At 39.1% G+C, this 23,407-nt stretch overlaps 1 protein-coding gene across 1 annotated transcript; it reads right to left on the reverse strand.

Annotated features, from left to right (window-relative positions):
• Positions 1-5,505: 5,505 nt before the first annotated feature.
• On the reverse strand, positions 5,506-10,547 carry LOC118778969 (interleukin-10-like). The gene is made up of 4 exons (XM_036530771.1): positions 10,380-10,547; positions 10,151-10,210; positions 9,713-9,812; positions 5,506-5,567 (listed from the first exon to the last, which is right to left on the reverse strand). The coding sequence occupies exons 1-4, from the start codon at positions 10,545-10,547 to the stop codon at positions 5,506-5,508; spliced, it is 390 nt and encodes a 129-aa protein (XP_036386664.1).
• Between the last annotated feature and the right edge of the window lie 12,860 nt (positions 10,548-23,407).

A 23,407-nucleotide genomic window follows, 5' to 3' on the forward strand; every position in this document is an offset into this window, starting at 1 on the left:
CCCATTCAGCACATTTGCCACGAATTACATGAAAGAACAGAAATGAAGGCGCTTACTATAACCTAATTCTCTAGGACAGTCTGAGTTAACTGTCAATGTCTTCATTAGGTACTGCTGCTTTCAATATGCTAATCATTTAATTCATCTTTCATTATTTACATTAAATTGAATTTGGTTCAAATAATCGGAATAACTAGTCCCATTTTGGTTTTGACATGAATCCAAACAGGTATTGTCTACAAAACCTTTTCATTTACTGTTAATTTATTGATGATTAGACTGGTAAGCGGAAGGCCAGCGACTGAATTATATAGACTATTTTAATTAATACTTCGTGAGATGTTGTCACAACATCTTCATCGACCAAAGATCCCCACCATAAATCGAATGTCCGTCGATTATGGCACCGTATATTGCCCACTATGTTGTATTTCAAGACTAGAGGTAGACCTACAGCTGGGAATGCAGTATCGACATGCGTTTTCGTCAAAATTGTGATGCCGAAATTAAGCAACTATTCATAACTATTCATAACCCCCACCCCAGCTCCACCACCTCCCCAGTTTTTATTTCATCCTTAAATCAGCTATAGCAGGGGCTGACGTTAAGAAATTAATCTAATAAGTCATAGCTGTAAGAATAACATCAAAATAAATATTTTAAAGTGGTTGTGGAAAGCGATCATTACAGGAGTCTTATACAAATTAGATTTATCTTGTCAATATTTACTCTGTCGTTTGGTAAAATATGCATATTCACAATAAATCATCATACAAAATGTGGGGCTCGACTGCAACTATCATTTTGTTGATGATTTGTGCTTTCAAGGGATCTCACAGCAGCTCTTTTTAGTATCAGAGATTATCACAACGAATTTTATATTTTTATATTTATATTAATTATTTTGGAATCCCGTGAAAACAATGTTATTGAGTGATTTCCTTACGGCCCAGTTGCTTTATAGTCTTGCTGCCCTCTAGAGGAGACTAAACCTCAGGATTGATTTATAGAGCACAAGATGGTTTAGGGGTATGAGGTTTGAGCATTTACCGACTACGGAGCCCTAAAACAAGGTAACAATCCGTGTCCCCAGTTTGCCAATTGTCCGCGCTGAGACATTCATACCCAAAGTTCGTGCCCTCAATTTATCAATCCGTACCTATGATTAAGTAATTAAAAATGCTGACCTAGGACCAAATTCCCAGTTTTTTAACCAAACATCAGAACTAATACTGCATCAACATTTGCGGGTAAATTTTGTATGATCTGTACCGCCCTTGTTCTTACAAAAACGAACCACGGGCGCCTTCACTTGGTCCCAAGCACGTCTAATCCAATCCATACCCACTTTTGAGTAAGTCGTTCCTTCTATTTATCAATCCATGCCCACATGTCAGATTCTGTGTCATATGTTTATGGTGATGTAAGACGAGACCAGCACAGACGATTTAATTTAATGTAATTTTAAGGTTGCTTTGAAATACAAAGACTTTGTTTACCAGTTGGCATGCGAAAACTACAAGGGAAACTAATACCTACATGGTGCTGATCCGCCCTAGTGTGTTGCCAACTGGCTTGAACTGAGACTGCTTTACCCAGGGTTCTTGCTGAGTGTACAAATTTCTAAATCTTGGGTACTTGGGTTACGTATACACCTACGTGTTTGAAAGCGAAAGAATCACCTGGAAACCCCGTTTGGAGCATTACCGTTGTTGAGTGACGTATCATAATCTATTTCTTTCAAATATGGCTTTCAAATATGGTTTCAACATGGCTATAAAGCATAAAGTTGATATAAACTTACTGTCATTTTTAGCGATAACATATGAAGGCATCATCTTAAAATGTAATTTTAGTTGTAGCAATTATACAACGAAACTTCTATTGAGACGTTTGTCTATTTGCTCTTAACAGCAACAATAATTACTGCTGCCACCTATAGCACTTCGTTATTGACGTGACTCTGTTTGGTGTGGGGGGGATTATACAAACTTTTTTCTCCTCTATTAATTCTTCAAAACAAACAGGCAATACAACAACTTTTGTAACAAGTTGTAACTTTCTCCAAGAACTGAAAATATGACAATATTTCATTCTTGAAAGCAGTATATATGGAGGTAGTCTTTAAAAATCTACATTTATGAGTGAAATATTTAGCCATTATAATGATGTTGTTAGAGATATATTCTATATTCCATCAAAAGAAGCCGAAATTTTATGTTGCCGTATTGGAATTCCAGAATCCCTTTACTTTTTCTCTCAACAAGGGATTATATAATTTTTTTCAAGAGACCTGTATTGTTTTCACTATATTCTTTATTATATAAATCAGATGTAAAAATCACCCACTGTTAGTCACCATAGAAGTTGTCATGTTAAACTATTACTAAATTCATTCAGAATACGTTGAATGAAACCTGAGCAAACCTGAGACTGACCTGGGTGGGTCTTGGTTGGATGAGCTTAAACAAAGAATATATAGAAACATGCTATTATACACCTCAGAATTACCATAGTCCAATCTCAATATCTACCCAGTAAATAAAGGTGATTGTCGATGGCTCTGGTAACATATCGTATTGGTAATTCCAAGTGAGCCCTCAATTTGCAAGACACAAACTGCTCCATGTAAAGGTCAAATTCAGATACAGCATGACCCTCTGAAAAGTGTATTTTTAGTTGATCTAACCAAGTGCAACTGAGTGTAGTAAATAAAGTAAAGGTAAATATATAGTCACACAGTATCTAGTAAGAACATGATAAATGTCATAATCCAGTTTTAAAAGTAAACAACTGACTAACCTGGTAACTAACCTCAAGATCGCTGTGATTTATTGAAGGAAAAATTATTTTTAAAAAGTCAATAAGGTTTTTACAGTCTCCATAACCTGATTCCTGGTATTTCCCCTTGGTGTAGAGATGTCACCCATACACATTCATTTAACAATGCTGACCAGACTTAAGCACAAGGAAGGCAGCTACTTTCATGAAGAAACTTGTAGGCTGACTACCTCCTTAATTCTCAACAAAGTATCGTTAGGTACTGTAAGCAGAACTGCCAAGAGGGCTAGTGAAGTGAATCAGTGCCTGGAAAACATGCCGGACAAAGCACAAGCTTGTTTTACTGTAACTGCAACCTCTTGAGTAATGTTACATTTGTTTTGTTGTTGCTCTTACCTAGAACAATTAACACAGCTCTGAACATGTTGTCCATTTATACAACCGGATGTTTACTGAGGCAGTTCAGGTTGAATACCTCCCTGAAAGGTACAACAGCAACAGCTTACCTGTGAATCAAACCACCAACCTTTGGGTTACAAACCTGTGCTACTTACCGCTATGCCACACTGCTGCCCCTATGCCACATTGCTACCATTAACCACCAATATTTCTTATTTACTAGTTTTCCTTTTTGACTTACATTTGGTAATTTTGTTGGTAATTCATCCAAAAGAAAAAGAGATGAGAATCTAAAATGAGGAGTAGTATTTATAATTATTATGGAAAATAAACTTTTAAGTTGTGCATTTTATACATCCCAGGAACCTTTGTACAATACATCCGGCTGTTACAGGTGGCGATCGGAAATTCTTTTCTTGAACAAATGTCTTTGCATCACTTAATTGTTCATAAAATATGTGCAGTAATGAAACAGTGTCCAGTTTTTTCTTGCCTCTCATTTCATAACATACATGCTGGGCTTGTTGTACCTTGTTCTTTCTCGGTTTCACTCCGCAGCAAATGGAGAAGTAAAAACATGTCAGTTTTTCTGCTTATGGATTGCTGTTGTGTTTTCCTTTCACTCTCCTCCCATGTACATTACACAATGCACATCTAAAGAGGTGTTTTGCAGAAACAGTCCTTGAATTCAACGAAACAATTTGGACTGTTGGCAGGAAATTAATTCGTATTTTCCTTCTCATCTTTTCATCTTTAACAGGCCCCTATCATGCATACAGTATTTGTTTCATTTTTATGCTGGTTGTTATGATGTGAGGGTATCCATAGTAAAACTATCTCAGAATATAACCCAGCGTACATTTCATAGAACAACAATGTACAATAATGAGGAATATTGTGAAGATATTGACAGAATAGTTACAATGTTGGATACACCCATACGTTTTACTGTATTATATATAAAGTACATTTCATAAAACCACAGAGATAACATTGTGTTCACCTGAAAGAGTATTGAGTTTTGTATTGATATTTCATCCATATACTGCTTGTCACAGACAAAAAAAATTGCAAATTCCTATTCTGTTTTCTAATCTGCTTAATTTTACAGCAAGCTAAAACTGTAACCAGCAATTATTGATATGGAATCTGTATCCTTATTGATCCACTGTTCTCCCTATGTAAATTAATTCACCAAAACAAGTTACAGTAAAACAGAAAAAATTTAGTTTTTTTCCTCAATTGACTGAAACAAACCCTCACACTTGACCCAAATATCGGAGATTCGGTTTTCTCCATATAGCACTTTGCTAATGTGGTTTTTAACATTTTTTGTGGAATATTTTACTTTGGGGTAGTAACTTATGAGTCACATTCTTTCAGAAAATGTATCTCTGTGAAGAAATACACTTCCATCTTTATTTTACACTGGTTACATTCCCAAATTATAATTGTGAGGAATTCATTTGTCAAAATTATTTTTCATTACCATATTTTTGGTTTGTAAAATAAAAATTGTTGGAAATAAATAATTAGTCTTGCCCTTTCCAATAATAAAAAAGAATGGAGTGAAAATATGAAAAAAAAATCTGATGACATCACATACCTGCATATGACCCCACCTGTTTCACTATCAGGTTGAGAGTGGCACCATGAGGGCGGGGGTGTATTTTGTTTCCTCTTTTTAAAATTTCTCTAAAAATTACCAACATTTTTGGAACAGAGGGAAGTTGTGAATGCCATTGTGCTTAGCAGTTTTTTTTTAAGTGAGCACAGACTCCAAGAATGCAGACTTCCCTGTTGTGTTTACATGAATTGATGTAAATGATGTTAATGTAATAATTGACAAATACCCCCCCCCCCCCCCCAAAAAAAAGGGCACACAGTTAAGATGCAAATGAGTTGTGACATCTGAAATATTCCACCATACCTGTGAGCATCGTATAAAATGGACAAGAGCAGGTGTAGGGAGCAAGTCAGACAGCACTGGAAGATACAGTACACCTTCAACACTACTCTCTTCAACAACAACCCACAAGGCTGGTGAGTTACACCTATGCGTTTATCACACTGTAGGTTTGTCCGCCCTAGTTACCAAAGTTTTTGTATGACCACTGTAAAGACTATTACTTGAATTGTCAGAATGTTTTGGCATATTTTATTTCTGCCCCACCTGTACTCAACCAGTTAGCAACCTGTTAAAGAACAAAACTGTAGATGCAGGCCAGTGCACTCTTTCCTCTCTGTGTGTATGGAATCATGTCTGACCTGAATGCCTCTCTGTCCATCAGAATCATGAAGATGAGTGTGGTCTCCCTTCTCGTCCTATGTGTGTTTGCCGTCCTCTCCGCCGAGGCTAAACCAGTCCATCAGACTCGGCTGCAGGGCTGCGCAGTCAGAATTCCCATTCATGAGATGAGACATCATTTCAATGCGATACGGCATCACGTTGTGAGTGCAAGTGTTGATCCTTAATTGGTCTGTGTGCCTCATTTTGATTTAATTGATTTTTTTTTTCCGATTTGTGGGGTTGATTCACATTGTCTTGGGGGCAGAGCATATTAGGATGACACCCAGGGGCTCTAAATTAAACTGATTCAGATTCAGAGGCCTGAGGCTCATTTTCAGTTAAAATGCACCAAGGGCTGTTCTGGGAAAAAGAATAAAACCAGAAGTTTTATTTTAAGTTTTTAATAGCAAGTACTAAGGATTTATACATCAGCCTTGTCACAGCCACTGATATGTTGTGTGCTTTGTTGGTCCAGCTAAACACTTTACCTGGTGGATCATTTTCAATACATACAAAGCTATGTTAGAAATGTTAAACCTTAAAAAATTCAATTTCCAATTTAATAAACATGTTGAGTACTATTTGTAAATGTTTGATACAATTTCAAAAACATTTTCATCTAAAGATTTATGCTTAAATGCTTGGAATATATTTCTTAGATAAATATAAATAGTGAAGTTGATGACTATGCATGAATTTCTTTCCAAAAAAATTAATTAAAAAAAATATTTATTTGGCAGCTTTGAAGAATCTAAAGTATAGCATAGTTTAACACTTTTTTGGTCACTACAGAATTCCATTTGTGTTATTTCTTTACTATTATTCTAAAATGTGGAAAATAGTGAATAATAATAATAATAATAATAATAATAATAAACAAAAACCTTTCTATGAGCAAGTGTGTCCAAACTTTTGACTGGTACTGTAGGTGCCCATTAGGCAGTCTGAAGTTGGCTTGTATGTGACTCTACAGATGGCCATGAGAGGTCAGTAAAGAAGTGAAAGACATTAATTAATTTAAGAAAAAGTGACTTCACTTCAGTTTTGTGGTTTACTGACTAAGTTTGAAGTTGTATTCCACATTGCATTCAAAATTAGAGGTAGCTATTTTTGGTGTAGTTTTTACTTTTGAATGATTCTTACTTTTGACAAAACACAGCCAAAGTTCATTTTGATTTTAGCCAGCATCCATGAGGTACTGTATCTTCCTCACCCATCAATTATGTCATTTATTTGGAGTGTGCAATTCTGCAATATATGCTTAAATCCCAGATGGGAATCCAGAGATAGTCACCTCTGACCATGTGTCCATTCTTTATTGCTTGAGAGTATGTCTTGAGTGTAGGAAAAATTCCAGCATAAGGGCACCAGTGAAACTACCTCTTCTCAGTACAACACAAACACATGCAAATCTCATCACAAGACCTTAGGATCTCAATGCTTTGCTTAGATGAGAGAGAGAGGCCTCTTTGAAGAAAACCAGATTCTTGTTCAAAGATATGTTCAAAGGCTAGCAAACATGCATACGAACACATGTATACGCATATGTGACCAAATGTTGCACACCCTCACAATGTATTCATTTGTAAGTGTTATAATTGTTCCTAGAATGTTGCAGAAATGTTATTACAATGCATAGCAGGGTCTCAGGTATCTGTAGTGATACGGATGATCGTTGTTGTGCACTATATTTTCCCCTTTGAGTTTCTCATGATTAATCTGATCTTTTTCTCTCTTTCAGTCAGAAGGGGAACCAACCATTGCAATCATTAAAAACAGTGTTCTGACCACCATCGAGGTAAGTATCCTTGATAATCCCAACATCAACTTTGCTGTCCGAAATGCATTTCTGTTCAAAAATAACATATGATACACATATTCAGGGCCTTTACAAGTAGAGCTACAAAATTAATACAAAAGGAGGACTTACTTGACCGTATTTAACTGGAACTTATGATTATTCAGCCGCATTTGACTTTAAGTCACAGTTGCCACTAAATTTCAACAGAATTGTCACTCTATTCTGTATCTGTGCTTATTATTTGTTACCTTAATTTTTACCAAATTATCAGACAGTATTCCTGAGATGCAATGTAAAGGGCAACCAATTCATGTTACACTCTTGCTAAAAAATCAACACGCATTTGAAATCAACAAGCATTTGAAAACCCAAAGAAAGTATTCTGTTGAATGTTCCGAGCACAAGTCAAGAAAATGGGTTTTTTTTCCCCCAGACTAATATTTACGTCTACTCTCAGTGCCGTTCAACACCTCTCGTTATTCTCCACCTTAGTTACTGTAGCGTAGTGTGGTTATGCAGAAGTTGAATTGCTGCTGCCCTCTACTGGTGAGACTAAGTTTCAGAATTTACTGTGATTTACACTGATTCGGACTGTTTGCCTCCAACAGCCTGGAGACAGGTGTTGTTTCCTGAGAGAGCTGACCGGCTTCTACCTGCACAGTGTGTGCTCAAACTGGCGTGGCATCATTCCTCCGCTAGCCAGGCAGCACGCCAGCCCTCTGGCCAACAGCCTTTTTGTGGTCAACGGGGACCTGCAGCAGTGTGTAAGTAACAGGCACAACCGCACGCACACAGAACACCGATCTGACCAAGTCATGAAGGGGTATGGTAAATGTACACGACTTACATGTAACCCTGTTCCTTTCTTCTTCTCTGGACACCCGAGCAGCGTTGTGAATGCGGAGGAGACGCTCTTGCAAAAATACAAAGCGTCAAGAAAACGTTCGAAACGGTATGTCAGATATTATTAAATTATAGATGTTATTCAGTCACAACACTTCCTACAAGCCGTTACTGTGTATATCTGGGCTTTTTGCTGAATGATGACTTCAGCGGGTGTTTTCAGTCCAGTGTGGAATAGACGTGATAGGTTTGTACGATGCCTTTTCTCTTGGCAGATGGAGAGAGATGCAGCACTACAGAAGGCTATCTGTGACCTGGGCATTGTTCTGTCTTGGACTGAGGACCAGCTGTAGCTCCTCTCCAGCGCCATCCTGATGTTGGGTCATTTATGTAGGGTGATCAAAAAGCTCCCCTACAATACCCAGATTTGAGAATATGTTTGCTTTTCCTCATTTTCCACACGGACACCAGGGCAGTCGCCGCTGATTTATATATTTATTGTTCTATTTATTTATGCATTTCAAATATTTATTAGCATATTAATTTATACGTTTACATTTTGAGAAATGAAAGTAAAGTTGATGATAGTAATTATATAAAGCATTTATTTATTTTGCATTTTAACCATTCTTCTTAAGTAGGCACAGTGTGTCTTGGATGGTTGGTGTACACTGCACTACAATGCAGTGACAATAACTATATGAGTAATGGCTGTTAAAAGTCAGTTTTAATTCTCACGCTGATAATATTCTAAGGTATTAATTAATAAAAGTCTTGAATGCATTTCAACAAGATTTGTGATTTCTTTCTTGTGAAGTGCTTTATATTGTAATGTCACAAAAGATCACAGTTTCAAAAATGGCCTGGAAAGGTTCACACTCATTTAAATGTAAAACTGACATAATAACTCACATGCATATGTACATAATACACATTTGCATAACATTTACTTTATGAACATGAATATACAGTTGTATTTTTAACAATCATTAGTGGAGAAATGTTTCAATGGATTTGATAGGACTCATGACAGGACCTGATGCTACTTATTCACTTAAATTTTTAAAACTATACAAAATTAAAAATTGTAATAATTTTATGTAAGATTTATCAAAAGATAGATAAAATAATATTGAGGAATAATACATAAAACATATCATTCTCTTCTTGTAGGTTTTGCAAAATCCATCACAATGATCAAGCAGCTACTTTCACATTTGTTTATCTATTTTTTGTAGATTATTTTTCAGGAAAGTAAATGTCGCTTCAATCCATGGCTACTATGGTACAGTTAAGATTCTTGGTATCCACTGGTAAAAAAAAAAAAAATTATCTTTATTCTATCAGAAGAAATCACATACAGACTTGTAAGTTCCAAAAAACAAGGACATTCACTACAGCTAGCCCTAACATTTGAACAGTCTTATTACGCATGCAAAAAAAGGCACGAAATAGGCTGCAAAAATACATATGTACATACAGCTGAATTCTAAGGACTTGATAGTAGATAAATACATAAAACAAAGATAAAAGATTTACGCAGTGAATTATGTCCTTTTTCAGCTCATAAAATATGTTGTCAATATTGGAGATAGGACCTCTGTATTCTTCGCTGACGTCTTCATTCTTAGCAGTTGGTAGAACTGTGTCCAAATAAAATCGTAGAACTTCGTTCATTGCGTGGCATCCGAAAGGAGTCTGCGGAGAAAATACAGATGAAATGAGCGAAATCAAATCCTAATGAACTTTTCTGTGCTTCTAGGCTGTCAGTCTAATAAAGTTACACGGCGTGGTTTTACCCCGTTGGAAAGACAATGTCACATTGAGGGAGTAAGCGTTGCATTGTTAGTATGGGAACCGAACTGTGTACAAACTAAATGGGGCCCCCTTCAGTTTACAGCGGATGTTACATTTATTCCCATGTTTTTATTTTTTATTGAACCGCGATCGTGATTGCACTAATGTTAGTGAAGACATCGATTTGAACACGTCTTTCAAGTTACAGAAGAAAATTACGAAAGAAGTAGGCTACTCACTTGAAAATCATTTAGAACAGCTTCATCAAGCAGTGCAGTCTCAATGTCATCTTTGGATTCCTGGAGCAAAACAAAAAGCGTTTTAAAATGTATGATAAATACCTTAGACCTGTACATGCAAGTCGTGCATGTCCAGGACTATGAATGTCTGTGCTCTTTTTAAGGTCCAAGAGGCAATGCATCAAACAGCAGACTGTTTCGTGTCTTGCAAGAGAGGTGTCATACTCACATAGTAGTTCCTTATCTTGCTAAAGGATTCCCTGAGCAGCCTGAGCCTGGCAGGAAAATTCTCCACAATAGAGCAGCATTGGCTGCAGTGCTGTTTCTTGCAAGTAGCAGTTTCAAGTAGTAGAGCAGTCAGCAGAAGAGACAGCAGGATCAACCTTGAAATAGCCATTCTTGTCTTAAATTGTAAGAGATCTTGTCCTTTTATTGCAGAGTATCTCTTGAAATATATTCAAGCAGATAAGAGAGTCTATGTACAAAGTAGCTTGGACTCCTCATCAATTTATACTCCAGAATCTGAATTTCCTGCTGGTTTCCTGTTGAGTTGGGGGTTGCAGTTACGGCAAATTTGGGGCCTGTGTCATCAAAATGAGTCCTGTGATGCAACTTATTTTCTGAAAAGGAAAAAAGAAATAGAAAAGAAATCAGGAGCCATTCTTGGCCTAAGTTATAAAAGATCTTTTCTTTCCTTAAATTACAAAATATCTCTACAATTTATACCTCAGAATCTGGAATTTCCTGTTAGGGGGTTGCATTTACCAGCAGATATGGGGCCTGTAACATCCAAATTCTGGTGATCAATCTCATTCTTCCTCAGTGCATCTATCTCCAGCAAGGTAAAACATAGTTGTTGTGTCTTCAAAAGAGCACTGTTATGACATATGAAAGCAGCGGATAGCAATATTTAAAAGTGAGGGAACACTATTGAGCTGTATACTTCCTCAAAATCCTTTTCTGAAAAGAGTTATCATTTGTGTGCAACACTGAATTCTGCAATTATTTTTTTCTTTTAATCCTAACTCGCTTTTACTTGTGACCATGTGTGTTTGACTGAGCATGTCAGATCCCACAGGAAACAACACTGTCCGCCCCCTCTTGGAAGCAAAGAGCTCCAACAATGACAGTTTCACCAGTAGAGGGCAGCATCAGTTCAGCTTCTATACAACCATACTATGGTATAGTAACCATGATGTGACAACCAGCACTTAGAGTATTTCTCTGAATAACATAATTACAGGGAAAGGGTTTGACATACAAAGAGCCATTTACTTGACTTGTGATTGGAACATTCAACTGAACACATGCGTGCATCAACATGCATCATGTTAGGTTGCATGATACATTGTCTCATGTAAATTAATAAATAAATTACATATAAGAAAGTTACAGTATGTCATGGACACTTGCTGCGATCAAACTTGGTTGTATTTTGAGCAAATGGATCAGACCCTGAATAATACCTAGGCCAATGTGGGACACACACTATAAAAATGTAACGTGAAGGGATTTAATTCTGTTTGGCCCAGGTTGGCTACCCTTTCTGACTTTTTTAATGACGTCTTGTAGCCAGCTGTGGAGACACACACAAAGCTAACTTCTAGCTGTCTCATAGGCAACTGAACCTTTACCTCACAACTTTAACGAAACATATATTAAATTGTAAACTGACATTTTTAGCCTTCAGCTCTGTAAGGGTTTGAAAATTAACATACAGGTAAAGTGTTTGTCTGCAACACTTTAGTGTTCTTGCAGTCAGTGCACCTGTCTCAGTGCATGAGGCTGTCCCCTAGTGGTACATAAAGGATCAATAACACTAATTCCTTGATTCAAAAAGCAGTCCTGCATTACTACTAAAATTCTCAACAGTAACACCTTCTCTTTCTTATGTATCATCATTGTTGGAAAAAAGACCTTGTGGGATTAAATTTCTCAATCTGGTTATACTAAAATTTAAAAAAATAATTTTGAAAAACATGAGGTGAAAACACTTGTGAGTCACTTGGAAAAGGGCACACTAATATGGAATAGTGATAGAAATGCCTTTCTATCTAGAGACGTATTTCCTGTGATTCATAACTTTTGCCACTATTCACCATAAAATATACGACAAAATAACACCTAAGAAAAGTTTATTCACACATTAGAAATGTCAGCTTGGGAAAACTGAAAACGTAATATTTTGAAATATTTGAGTCAAAGTGATTGATATTTCAGTCAAATCACAAAAAACAATATTGTGTGAATCTTCTCTTTTACTGGTATCTTCGGTAAACTTAAAGTGAAAACATCGAAACAGTGAAAACATTTGGGTGCCTGATATAGCTACAGGGCCCTCCATATCTATTCCTAACTCTGACTAAAGAGGAACAGAAGCATGGTATACATACATGATAAAGAAGAAAATAGATATTTGATATTCTTAACCCATTTAAACATTATTCTTCAATCGCATCCCTGTAATTGACATTAGTAAATCCTTGCCTGAGATGGAATACACTGACAAGACACATCTTATAGCGTTTTATGTGGTCCTGGCAATTTTGAGTGAAATTTTTGACCATATGACCAAATGTGCTGGTATATCCTGGAGTTTAAAACTTGCATTTTGAAGGATTTCATTTCAAAGATTCCCAAAGTTACAATTAATTGTGTGTGCACTGGGGCAGACTTTGAAACGATTAGCTTAGAGTAACATCACCATAATAACTAGCATAAACACATGAAAGATGCTCGTTAAAGGCCAAAGCATGGGAAAGAAAACTGGAAATTCACTCCCTGTCAATGGTCCCCCACCACTTCTTTGGATGCACATGTGTAAGGAAAATTCAATGGCAGCAACTGTGTAAATGATAACAAAATGGCAATCCACCAGTAGGAATACTAAAAAGTTTTTACTTCTGCATTTGCTGTAAAGTGAAACAGGAAAGAAACAAGGCGAAACTGAGCCACCCTTATTATGAAATGTGAAGCAAGAAAAAAAAACTGGATTCTGTGACTTAGCTGCTTACATATTATGAACCGGACATCTGACACATACAATAATGCAGTGTGGGAAATTCTCCTTTAAAATAACATACATTTAACCGAGGAAATTACTGCCTAGCCATACCTGAGACAGCCGGATGTATAGAACAGAAGTTCCTGAGGTACGTACAGTACACTTTTTTCTTTCCTTTTGAGGATAGTCACCTTCCTCATGACATTGCTTAATGTCATAAACTCTCGACTGGTCAGCATGGTTTAGTGAATGTGCATGGGTGACACGTCCGCGCCCGGGGGAAATACCAGAGTGCACGTTTTTGGAGAGTACAACAACCTCAACCTTTATTATTTTTCTTCTCTTTTCATTCAGTGAATCATAGTTATCTTGTGATATCTTCAACAAATTTCAGTAGGAGTCAACTGTTCCCTTTTTAACCAAGATTATGTGCATTTATTGTGCAATTATTAAGATACAATGTATAACCATGGTTTTAGTTACCTTTAACAATACTCAGTGGCACTTCACCAATATTAACTAAACATACACTTTTCAGAGGGTCGTGCTGTCTAGGAATATGACCTTCATACAGAGCAGTTACACCTGTGTCCTGCAAACTGATGGCTTACGGTATTACCTGGAGCGACCTTGTGATGTGTTGCAGAAGTCATCACCCATTTTTACTGGGTAAACACTAGGATGGACGTAGTATGTTTCTGTATATTTTTTGTTTAGGTTCTGTGTCGTGTTTTCCATCAGCTACTCCTGAATGAACTGATCAGTTTCAATCAATCAATCAGTCAATAAAACTGTGCATTTTCCAAAGGGAAGTGGGAAAAAAGGTAATTGAACACAACTAGAAAATTATTCCCTGACTCAAGGACAAGGTGACGTCTGGAAAACAGCAGAATATTAACAGTGAAATGCCATTAAATATCATTTCATTGCATCAATATAAGTGTAGAGACTGTTATGTGGCCAGAGGGATGGGATGATGGGCTGTGGGGGCTATGAGTGGGACCTTCCATCCAACAGCACCCAGGGTAGGACTTCATGTGTAATACAGTAATGGTCCAGGCATCCTTTTCATTGAAGCAAGTTAAATGCTATTAAAAACAGGGATGCAGAAGCACTTGTTGCTGATATCTGTACTGCTCCCTCAGTGGTAGAATGAACTCCCCATGTGGGTAGGACAGTGGAATCACTGGCCATCTTCCAACATGGACTGAAGCCCCACATCTTCAGACTGTTACCTGGGTTACACCTCAATCCCCACCCCTTTCACCTGCTACTTGTATCACCTGCTGTTTATTTTATGTGTACTATCGCAATGTGTTTCGGGTTCTGTGATCTAGTGACTGTGATGTATGGTAGTACACTTGGCTTCCCTTGTCTAGTGAGGTATTGTACATATTTTTGTTTGACTATTGGGGGGGGGGGTTGTACATATTTGTGTTTGACTAATACACACACCCCCTGAGGGAAATAAAATGGTTGTTTTGGCTTCATTTGTTAAATATTATTTCAATAACTTCAAATAGCCACATATAGACACCTTTAGTGGAGTTTCAGACACGCTTCCCCTCTTGCATAAAAAAAGGAGCAGGATGGCGCCAGCCGACAGGGAGTGAACTTCCTCCAGAAACACAAGCAAGAAATCCACCAGGAATTTCCACTCGCGACACAATGACAGCGTTACAAAACGTAAATGATGTGTCATAACACGTATGGTATTACATGGATATGACACAACAAATGTATACATGCGTAGTAACACATGTAGCATTCCATCGATATGACAAAGTGAATCACAAACAGTTTTATCATCTCCATGGAGACAGACTACAGCAGACAACCACAGCAGTTCAGCTTCTGTTTGAAAACCAAAATATGGAAGCTGTCTATGCTGGGTTAGGAAACTGGATTTATACATTATATTACGTTATGTCATTTAGCAGACACTCTTACCCAGAGCGACTTCCAAATAAGTGCATCACAATGCTGAGTAGGTCAGTAAGGTACTGAGTTAAGTGCTAAACTAAACTTTTTTTAATACAAAATAGGGCTAGATAGGATAGACAGTGAGGAAAGTAGACTAGAGATAAACCTTGAAGAAATGAGTTTTCAGCTTTCTCTTGAAGGCACCCAGGAAGTCTGTTGTACGAATCTCAGCGAGAATCTCATTCCACCAGTGAGGAGCAAGTGCTAAGAAGGGGTGAGTCCGAGAGATGCTGCCCTTGTATTTTGGGACACAGAAGCAACCCAAGGTAACAGAATGCAGTGCTTTTACTGGCTTATAGGGCTTGATCATGTCCTGTATGTTTCAGGGGGCCTGATGCATTATGTTACTTAAGGGTTAGGTTAGGTCTTGAGCCAGTGGAGGGACTTAAAATGAGGTGTCACATGGGCCTGCTTGGGGAGGCTGAACGTCAGTCAGGCAGCTGCTTTCTGGATAAACTGCAGTGTTCGGACGGCATATGCTGGGAGGCCAGCAAGCAGCGAGTTGCAGTAGTCCAGACGTGACAGGATGAGAGCCTGGATCACGACTTGGGCTGTGTATTTGGAGAGGTATGGTCTAATCTTCCTCATATTAAAGGAACAAAAGGAATTTGCAGCTTGTGGTTGTGGCTGCAATATGCTCCTTGAAAGACAGATTGCTGTCCAGGGTTACCCCTAGGTTTTTGGCAGCTGTGGTTACCATTACCTTTGCATTGTCAAATTTATGACCTGAAATCTGCAAGCTCAGCCTCTGATCAAGGCCCTGCGGTTACACAACTAACTAACCAACGAACGTAACCCTGCAACGATTGAGTGAATATCAAGCCACACAAGCTAATAACCTTCCCTGGGTACAGTCAACCGCCAAGCGGCTCCTCCCACAAACCTCTGGTTTGTCAAAAACTTTCAATCCGCCTCCTCCTTCTCCCCGCTTTCAGTGCGGCGCCGCACAGCCAACGGTGGCTCTCGGCAAGGCGAAGGGAAGCCAAGTCGCAGACCTCCCGATGTAGGTCAAGCGTGTCCCCATCTGTTGCACAAGCACGCCGAGGGTGACTTAGTGGAAACCAAGGCCATGAGACCTCTCACCTATTACCACATCAGTGTGTGAAACTTTCCGCTCTCATACCTGCTTTGATGTGCTACAGCTTTTTTGGGGCATCGAAACCAACGGCCCGTTTTTCACAATGTAGCATTCGTTTTCCATAACAGCAGAGGAATATTTCCCTTGCCCGTCTGTTTTTTTTTTACACGAAGTTGAGCCCTTTTTCTAATAGAACCCAAAAGAGGCCAGACAACACGAAAAATATTTTCATCCAAGATCTGAATAGTTGATGATCCCTGCCTGAGCTTCCTCTACAGGATAGCTGTCACACATGACATTATTATAACATTCACAAGACATTACAGCAACGTCGACATGCTGGAGTCCTGTCAAAGTCAGCATGTGCTGGTCCATGCTGCACTCGACGTTTCGTTTTGCACAGCAGTTTTTGGGCAATATGGGGTCGGTGTGTTCCAACAGACAGGAAGCCGGCGAGAAGTGAGAGCGCCCTGCCCCCCCCCCTCCCGTCCGTGCAAGCCGCGCCTGCTGCGCCAGGCGGCCTCAGGCTCCAGTCGCCAGGCGAGTCTCTCGCATCGGCCCGCTCCGCGCTTGCTGCCATTGACGTCAGCCGCAGCGAACACATGTGAGAAGTGGCTTTGGCACGTAACATGTGAACAAAGTAAAGAGCGAAATAAAAAAGCATGTGAAACCGAAACCCCTGTGGAGGATAGTGTGGTAAGCCTTACTGTTCGTGAAGAGGATTTCCTCTAACAAACAGCACCACTGAATCCTGCACAAAGTAAAAATGCAGTAGGCAAGGGGGCCGCTGTGAAACACTGAGATAACCCTCTCCTCGGTCCCTGGGAATGCTCCCTTACCACTCGATGCACTGCCCTGCCTCCTATATAAAGCAGTGATTGGGTGGCTGTGAAGATTGCATTGCATGGTGCTAGCCAGGCCAGGTGCCCTTGTTTCTGCTCCAGAGAGATCACCTCCAGGCCCATCTGGGCTGCTTTCATTTCAAGCTGCAAGCTGGTAATGGCGACACGCAGCAGCAGTTGTGCAGTGCGTAGTGTTGTGCAGTGTGCAGTGCGCAGTGCGTAGTGCGTAGTGGTTTTCTAATTTGTTTTGATTTGTTTTATCATCATATTTTTTCTTTATTTTTACTTTTATTTATACTTTTTCTGTAATTAATCTGCCGGTGTCAGAAGCAACAATGACTTTGATGGGCTTTTTCCTTCTTATGATGTTTTTATGCCATTTTTCCGACACGACTAACAAAATGTCTGGACCTTTGTTATGGCTCCGTCAAGGGAGCTTATAAATCCCTTCGTAGAGCTCCACTCTGTATGTCTGACCACAGTGTTGTGTATTTGGTTGTGCATATCAGTTTTTATCAAGGGGATGTGACTCGGTACAGGGAACTACAGAAACAAGTAAAAAAAGAACTAAAGCTTGTTAAGTGTAACTACAAGGACAAAGTTGAGAGCATGCTCAGTACTGGTAATTCACGCCCTGCATGGGAGGGTGTGAAATCTATGATGGGGATGCAGTCCAAGAAATGTCCAATTTCCCTTAATGGCAAACCTGATCTTGACCTTTTGAATGAACTGAACACTTTTTATAATCATTTTAATGTCCATGATTTTAGTGAGGAGTGGTCAGTCTTCAAAAATGCTGCCCCAGGGCAGAACAGTGTACAAGTTGATAAAGGTCCTGGAATTATTCCGGGGTGTAAAGGTAAGGAAAAGTCCTGGCCCTGATGGTATTGGAGGTTGCATTCTTAAAAATTGTGCCGAACAGTTAGCAGACATATTCTGTTTTATCTTTAAGTTGTCACTCCACCTCCATAGGGTTCCTTGTGTTTGGAAGGATTCCATCATTGTACCTGTGCCAAAATACAATGCTCCAAAGTCACCCAAAGACTACAGGCCTGTAGCGCCTACCTCTCTTGTAATGAAATCACTCGAGAAGATTGTGAAGGATGCGCTTCTGAACACAGTGCAGGCAAATTTGGACCCGTTCCAATTTGCATATAGGTCAGACAGGGGTGTGGTCGATGCGACAGGCACCCTATTAAATATGATTTTGGCACACTTAGAGGGTTCTTCTCTCCTCCACTGGATCGCCCCAGGGGTGCGTCCTCTCACCTCTTTTATTTGTGCTGTGCACAAATGAGTACCAAAGCCAATATGTGAGGTGCCATATCATTAAATTCGCCGATGATTCAGTGATTGTGTCTCTTCTCAGCAGTAACGACCCTGATCACGGCCCTGTAGTGGCAGATTTCACAGGTGCAAGTCATCCTTCTTAGACATTAATGTGTCTAAAACTAAGGAGATGACAGTAGATTTTAGGAAATATCCTACAGTCACCTCCCCGGTAGTGATTAATGACCAGGCTGTTGAGTTTGTGCACCATTACAAATATCTTGGTACTGTAATTGATGACAAACTGACCTTTGAGCTTCAGGTAGATGCTGTGTGTAGGAAAGCCCATCAGCATATGTATTTTTATCGCAAGCTTCGAAGTTTTAATGTTGACAATACTTTTATGAAAATGTTTTATTGAATCTGTTTTTACATTCTCCTTTGTCAGCTGGTGCGGGTCACTTAATCTAAAAAATAGAAACAGATTTCAGGGTATCGTCAAAGTGTGCAGCAAAATTGCAAGTACGACCCTGAATGAGTTAACTGATCTGTACAAGGTCAGGACTTTGAAGAAGGCCCAGTCAATTCTTGCTGACACTAGCCACCCCTTGCTCAAGGAGTTCTGCTTGCTTCCATCTGGCCGCAGATATAAATTGCCAATTTGCAGGACAAACAGATTTAAGAATTCATTTGTCCCAGCCACCATTGGCCTTATAAATACCTTGTGATTTTTTCATGTTGTAGTCACCGTTCTTACCCAGTGGGATTTTTTATGCTTTTTTTTTTTAGTGTTGTTTTTATTTTGTGTTTATTGTTTATTTATTTATTTATTATTGTTTGTCTGATGTTGTGTGGATACTGCTCGTTGCACAACAAGTCGCCCCTCGGGGATAATAAAGATATCCTTGATCCTTGAAACACAAACATGAGAAACAGGAGCTAAAAGTATAGAGGTGAGAACACTGTAAGCATCGGTAGAGCGGTGCTCAGAGCCAGGGCACTGTTTGGGTATGCCATCTGCTGCCCTGGGACAAAACGGTGCAGTGCTGGGGACACTGCTTTTTCAGAGTTTTTTTTTTGTGTGCATGAAAAATGTTACATTTTCTGACTTTTATTTCAAAATCTTATTTGTTTTCATCACATTTTTGTCACACATTGATTGTGAATCTCAATGAGGAACGTTCCCATTTGCAATGTCCACTCTTTATCATCAGCAGTTGTGGATGCAATTGCCATCCTTTTCTAAATTTAATATAATTTTGACCTGAAAGTGGCAGAAAATACCTTTATTGAACTTATAAAGATCTATTTCACTGATTTCCACTGGAGGTCCAGGGGGTCTTTCCCAAAAACTCTGGGTCTGAATTCCTTCATTGGACCTAGTCACTGGATGACAACATGAATCAGCAGTTGTTCTAGGTGCCAGATTGCTAGGTGAGGGGTAATGCAAAATCCCTCAAGACCCCCTCATGGAAATCACCGAGCAAACTAATTCCATTATTAGTATGCAAGTGGTCTGGCTTACCAGCCGTGTGTGTCTGATGCCACGTCTGTTCCTAACAGTGTCATAACGAGGTTGAACGCTCAAATTTAAAAAGTGTCAATCTTAGAGATTAACATTCTCTTAGCACACTCATAGCACTGTGGGGCCTGTCTCCAAAACAAACATTTTTAATTACGATAAAAATACATATTCATGAAATCCACATGAGATCACAGCCCCCAAACTGCCCTTTAAATATGTCAGTAACTTTCTCTTAATTATTTATCTGTAATACAACAGTTGTGACACAAATTTTGACATTCTCAGAGGATATGGAGAGGCAGTCGAAACATTTTGTGGTTAGTGATGTGAGGCACATTTTCCAGGACTGAACTGTGCATCATGAGTGACTGACAGTCTGTTCATTACTGGCAAATGATGCACGAAACATCATTCCCTGAAAGTATGATCATTTTAGATGTGAGCCCATTCATATCCGTAATGAAGTAACAAGTGTCAAGTGACAGGTGTGAAAATGGGAATTTGTTATGCATATGCCAGATAAAATCAGAGCAAATGCTCTTTGTGAAAGTACCGAAACTTTGTGGCAAATCACAAATGGAGAAGAAAATTGTAATATCATGTTGTTTGTCAGCATTTGGTAGGGATGGAGACAGATGGCGTACACAGTGGCTTATTGAATGGTGATTATGAGCAGCTTATTTCCTTCGTTGCAAAACGTTCATATTTTACATGTTTTTTTTTACTTATTTTACATGTTTTTTTTTTTACATATTTTACATGTTGCTACAATGTGTTACTATTTTACAAACACACAAAGTAAAACAATTCTGAACGCAGTTTTGGTAAGTTAGTACACTGGAAATCATTCATTTAAATTCCAAACGCAGATTCAGGAGAAGAATTTTCAAACAATACCAATGCAATTATCCAAACCTAGAAAAACTGGTCCCATCCACAACTATAAACACCCCACACACCCCCCCCCCCCCCCCGCATCAGTTGTCCACAGCATCCGTCCTCCACCCTATCTCCGTCCCCTTTCTTTTCCCTGACTATGATGCCCACACAGGGAGTCAGCAACCTCAGACCACAGCCAGGTGCAATCCCTTCATCGGACTCCAAGCCAAAGACAAGCACTGCTATAACCACACAAACCTCATGCTTTGATTGTACTGCAGTTTATACGTAGGGAATTGCCAGTATCAACATGGAACATCGCCATGACCTTCTGGCATGAAACACCACCTTCAGCTGAAGTCTACCCTAACACCATCCAGCGATTCATTAAGCTAAATAGTTAGGTAATTAGTAAATGAGGGCCAACCCAGATACCCAGGGGGCAGCAGTGTAGCATAGTGGTTAAGGAGCTTGTGACCGAAAGGTTACTGGTTCGATCCCCCACAGGGGCACCGCTGCTGTACACTTGGGCAAGGTACTTAACCCTGAATTGCCTCAGTAAAATATCCAGCTATTAAATAGATAACTTTGTAAGTCGCTCTGGATAAGAGCGTCTGCTAAAAATGCCAATAACATAATTACCTCAGTAATGAGCACAGGTTTAACCACGTGTACAGCAAGGCTGCCTAAGCAAGACAGACTGAACATTCACCTGTAGTGAGGTTAGCATACATTAAATTAAGCTGAAGGGTGTAGATGAGTGAAGTGAGAGGCACATTAGCATGACACACAGCACATCAGCTGACCAATTAAGATGGAGTCCTAATGGCACAGCCCAGGCTCAAACCCAGATCTGGCCTGTAGGGCTCAGCCAGCACCCAGAACAAGCTCCTTAACCAACATAATTATCTACAAATGAATACAACCATTTTATTGCTTCATTAATGGGAATGTACACTAGTTACATATCTTGAATATAGTATATAGCCGTCCTTATTTACTACTTCCTCAGTGGCTGAGAGACCATTCACGCTGAAAGTGCAAGTGACCCAGAATTATGAAGTGTCAGCACTGAAAGGTTGAAAGGCCAATGGCCAGTACAAACACTGCAGTTAACGATATTGACCGTATCTAATTAGGTCAACTGCGATTGCTTAATCGAAACAGGATATGGTCAGGGTGTTCTGTTATGAGACTGAAATCCTGGATTTCACTTTCATGTGACCTACAGACATTTGCGCTGCAACTGCAGAAATTGTAAGCTGTTGTAATAAGACTCCATTTCCTCTGAGTGCATTTAATGTTAGTATTAGTGCACAGAATTTCATTCATAAGTCAACTGAGGTTGTGATTTTATTGTATTAAATTGTACTTGAGAACCCTTCTGTCCCCAAAGCCAGAAATCTGGTACCATTGCAATTGTGACTTTCTCACCAATCATACCAATAATCAATAGCAATAATGGTTTTCCATGGTGCCCTTCAAACCATCAAATAATTACAGCTAGAAAGCAATCACTCTAAGCTCACACTAGCTTGCCAAAACTTTTAGAGCATAGCGCACATTTTACCTGTAAACCTTGATCAATTTTAGCAAGCAACACACTAATAGTGTCACTGGACTTTTAACTCAATGGGATGAATCATGTCATCAAAATGTTCCATGACTGACAGTTCTGCAAGCTAAGACCTAACAAGCCAAAATAGCAGACTTTTTTTAACAAATATATTTATTGGTTTTCTTAAGCATAGTAACAAACATACAAACACAGAACATAAAGGTACATATACACTATATGGACAAAAGTATTTGGCCACACCTGTTTTTCAGGGTTTGGGCTAGGCCCCTTATCTCCAGTGAAGGGCAATCTTAGTGCTTCAGCATACCAAGACATTTTGGACAATGCTATGCTTCCAACTTTGTGGCAACAGTTTGGGGAAGGCCCTTTTCTATTCCAGCATGACTGTGCCCCAGTGCACAAAGCAAGGACTATAAAGACATGGTTTGATGAGTTCGGTGTGGACTTGACTTCTCGTCCAACATCAGTGCCTGACCTCATAAATGCTCTACAGAATGAATGGGCACAAATTCCCACAGAAACACTCCAAAATCTTGTGGAAAGTCTTCCAAGAGGAGTGGAAGCTGTTATAGCTGCAAAAGGGGGACCAACTCCATATTAAAGTATATGTATTTGAATACAATGTCATTACAGTCCCTGTTGGTGTAATGGTCAGGCGTCCGAATACTTTTGTCCAGTAGTGGATGTACAAAGTAACATAAATATTTCAAATTACATTTCCTTCGATGCCAGTAAACTATGTTTATATGTTAGTTCAAGGCTACAGCAACGTGTTCACTTTCTAAAAATTCCATAAATAAACCCCATATCTTTTAACCACTGACTTACACCTGGTCTATTAGTATTCTTCCAAAACTGTGCTATCAGATGTTTTGCATGAAGTAAGCAAAAAACAATCATTTTCTTATTACTATCACCTAAATTACAGTCTGTTGGGAAAAGACCTAATATACATAGTTCAGGCCATAATGGTATTTCCTCATTGGTAGCAGATGCCAGAAGCCTCACCATACCTCACCAAAACTCTTGAATTTTAAGTTTCTGTCTGGTTTCTGTAGTAGGCCTATCATTCTGAATTAGCTCCCTTTCAAGTTGCTT

This window comes from Megalops cyprinoides, chromosome 6 (assembly GCF_013368585.1).
Source record: "Megalops cyprinoides isolate fMegCyp1 chromosome 6, fMegCyp1.pri, whole genome shotgun sequence".
Lineage (NCBI taxonomy): Eukaryota > Metazoa > Chordata > Actinopteri > Elopiformes > Megalopidae > Megalops > Megalops cyprinoides.

Bases quoted from the DNA above. Each gene is read 5' to 3' on its own strand.
- LOC118778969 (XM_036530771.1), bottom strand. From the start codon at position 10,547: ATGGCTATTTCAAGGTTGATCCTGCTGTCTCTTCTGCTGACTGCTCTA. The intron at 10,211-10,379 runs GTGAGTATGACA...GTTTTGCTCCAG, and splicing joins GCAAGATAAGGAACTACTAT to GAATCCAAAGATGACATTGA. The intron at 9,813-10,150 runs GTGAGTAGCCTA...TTTTCTCCGCAG, and splicing joins CTGTTCTAAATGATTTTCAA to ACTCCTTTCGGATGCCACGC.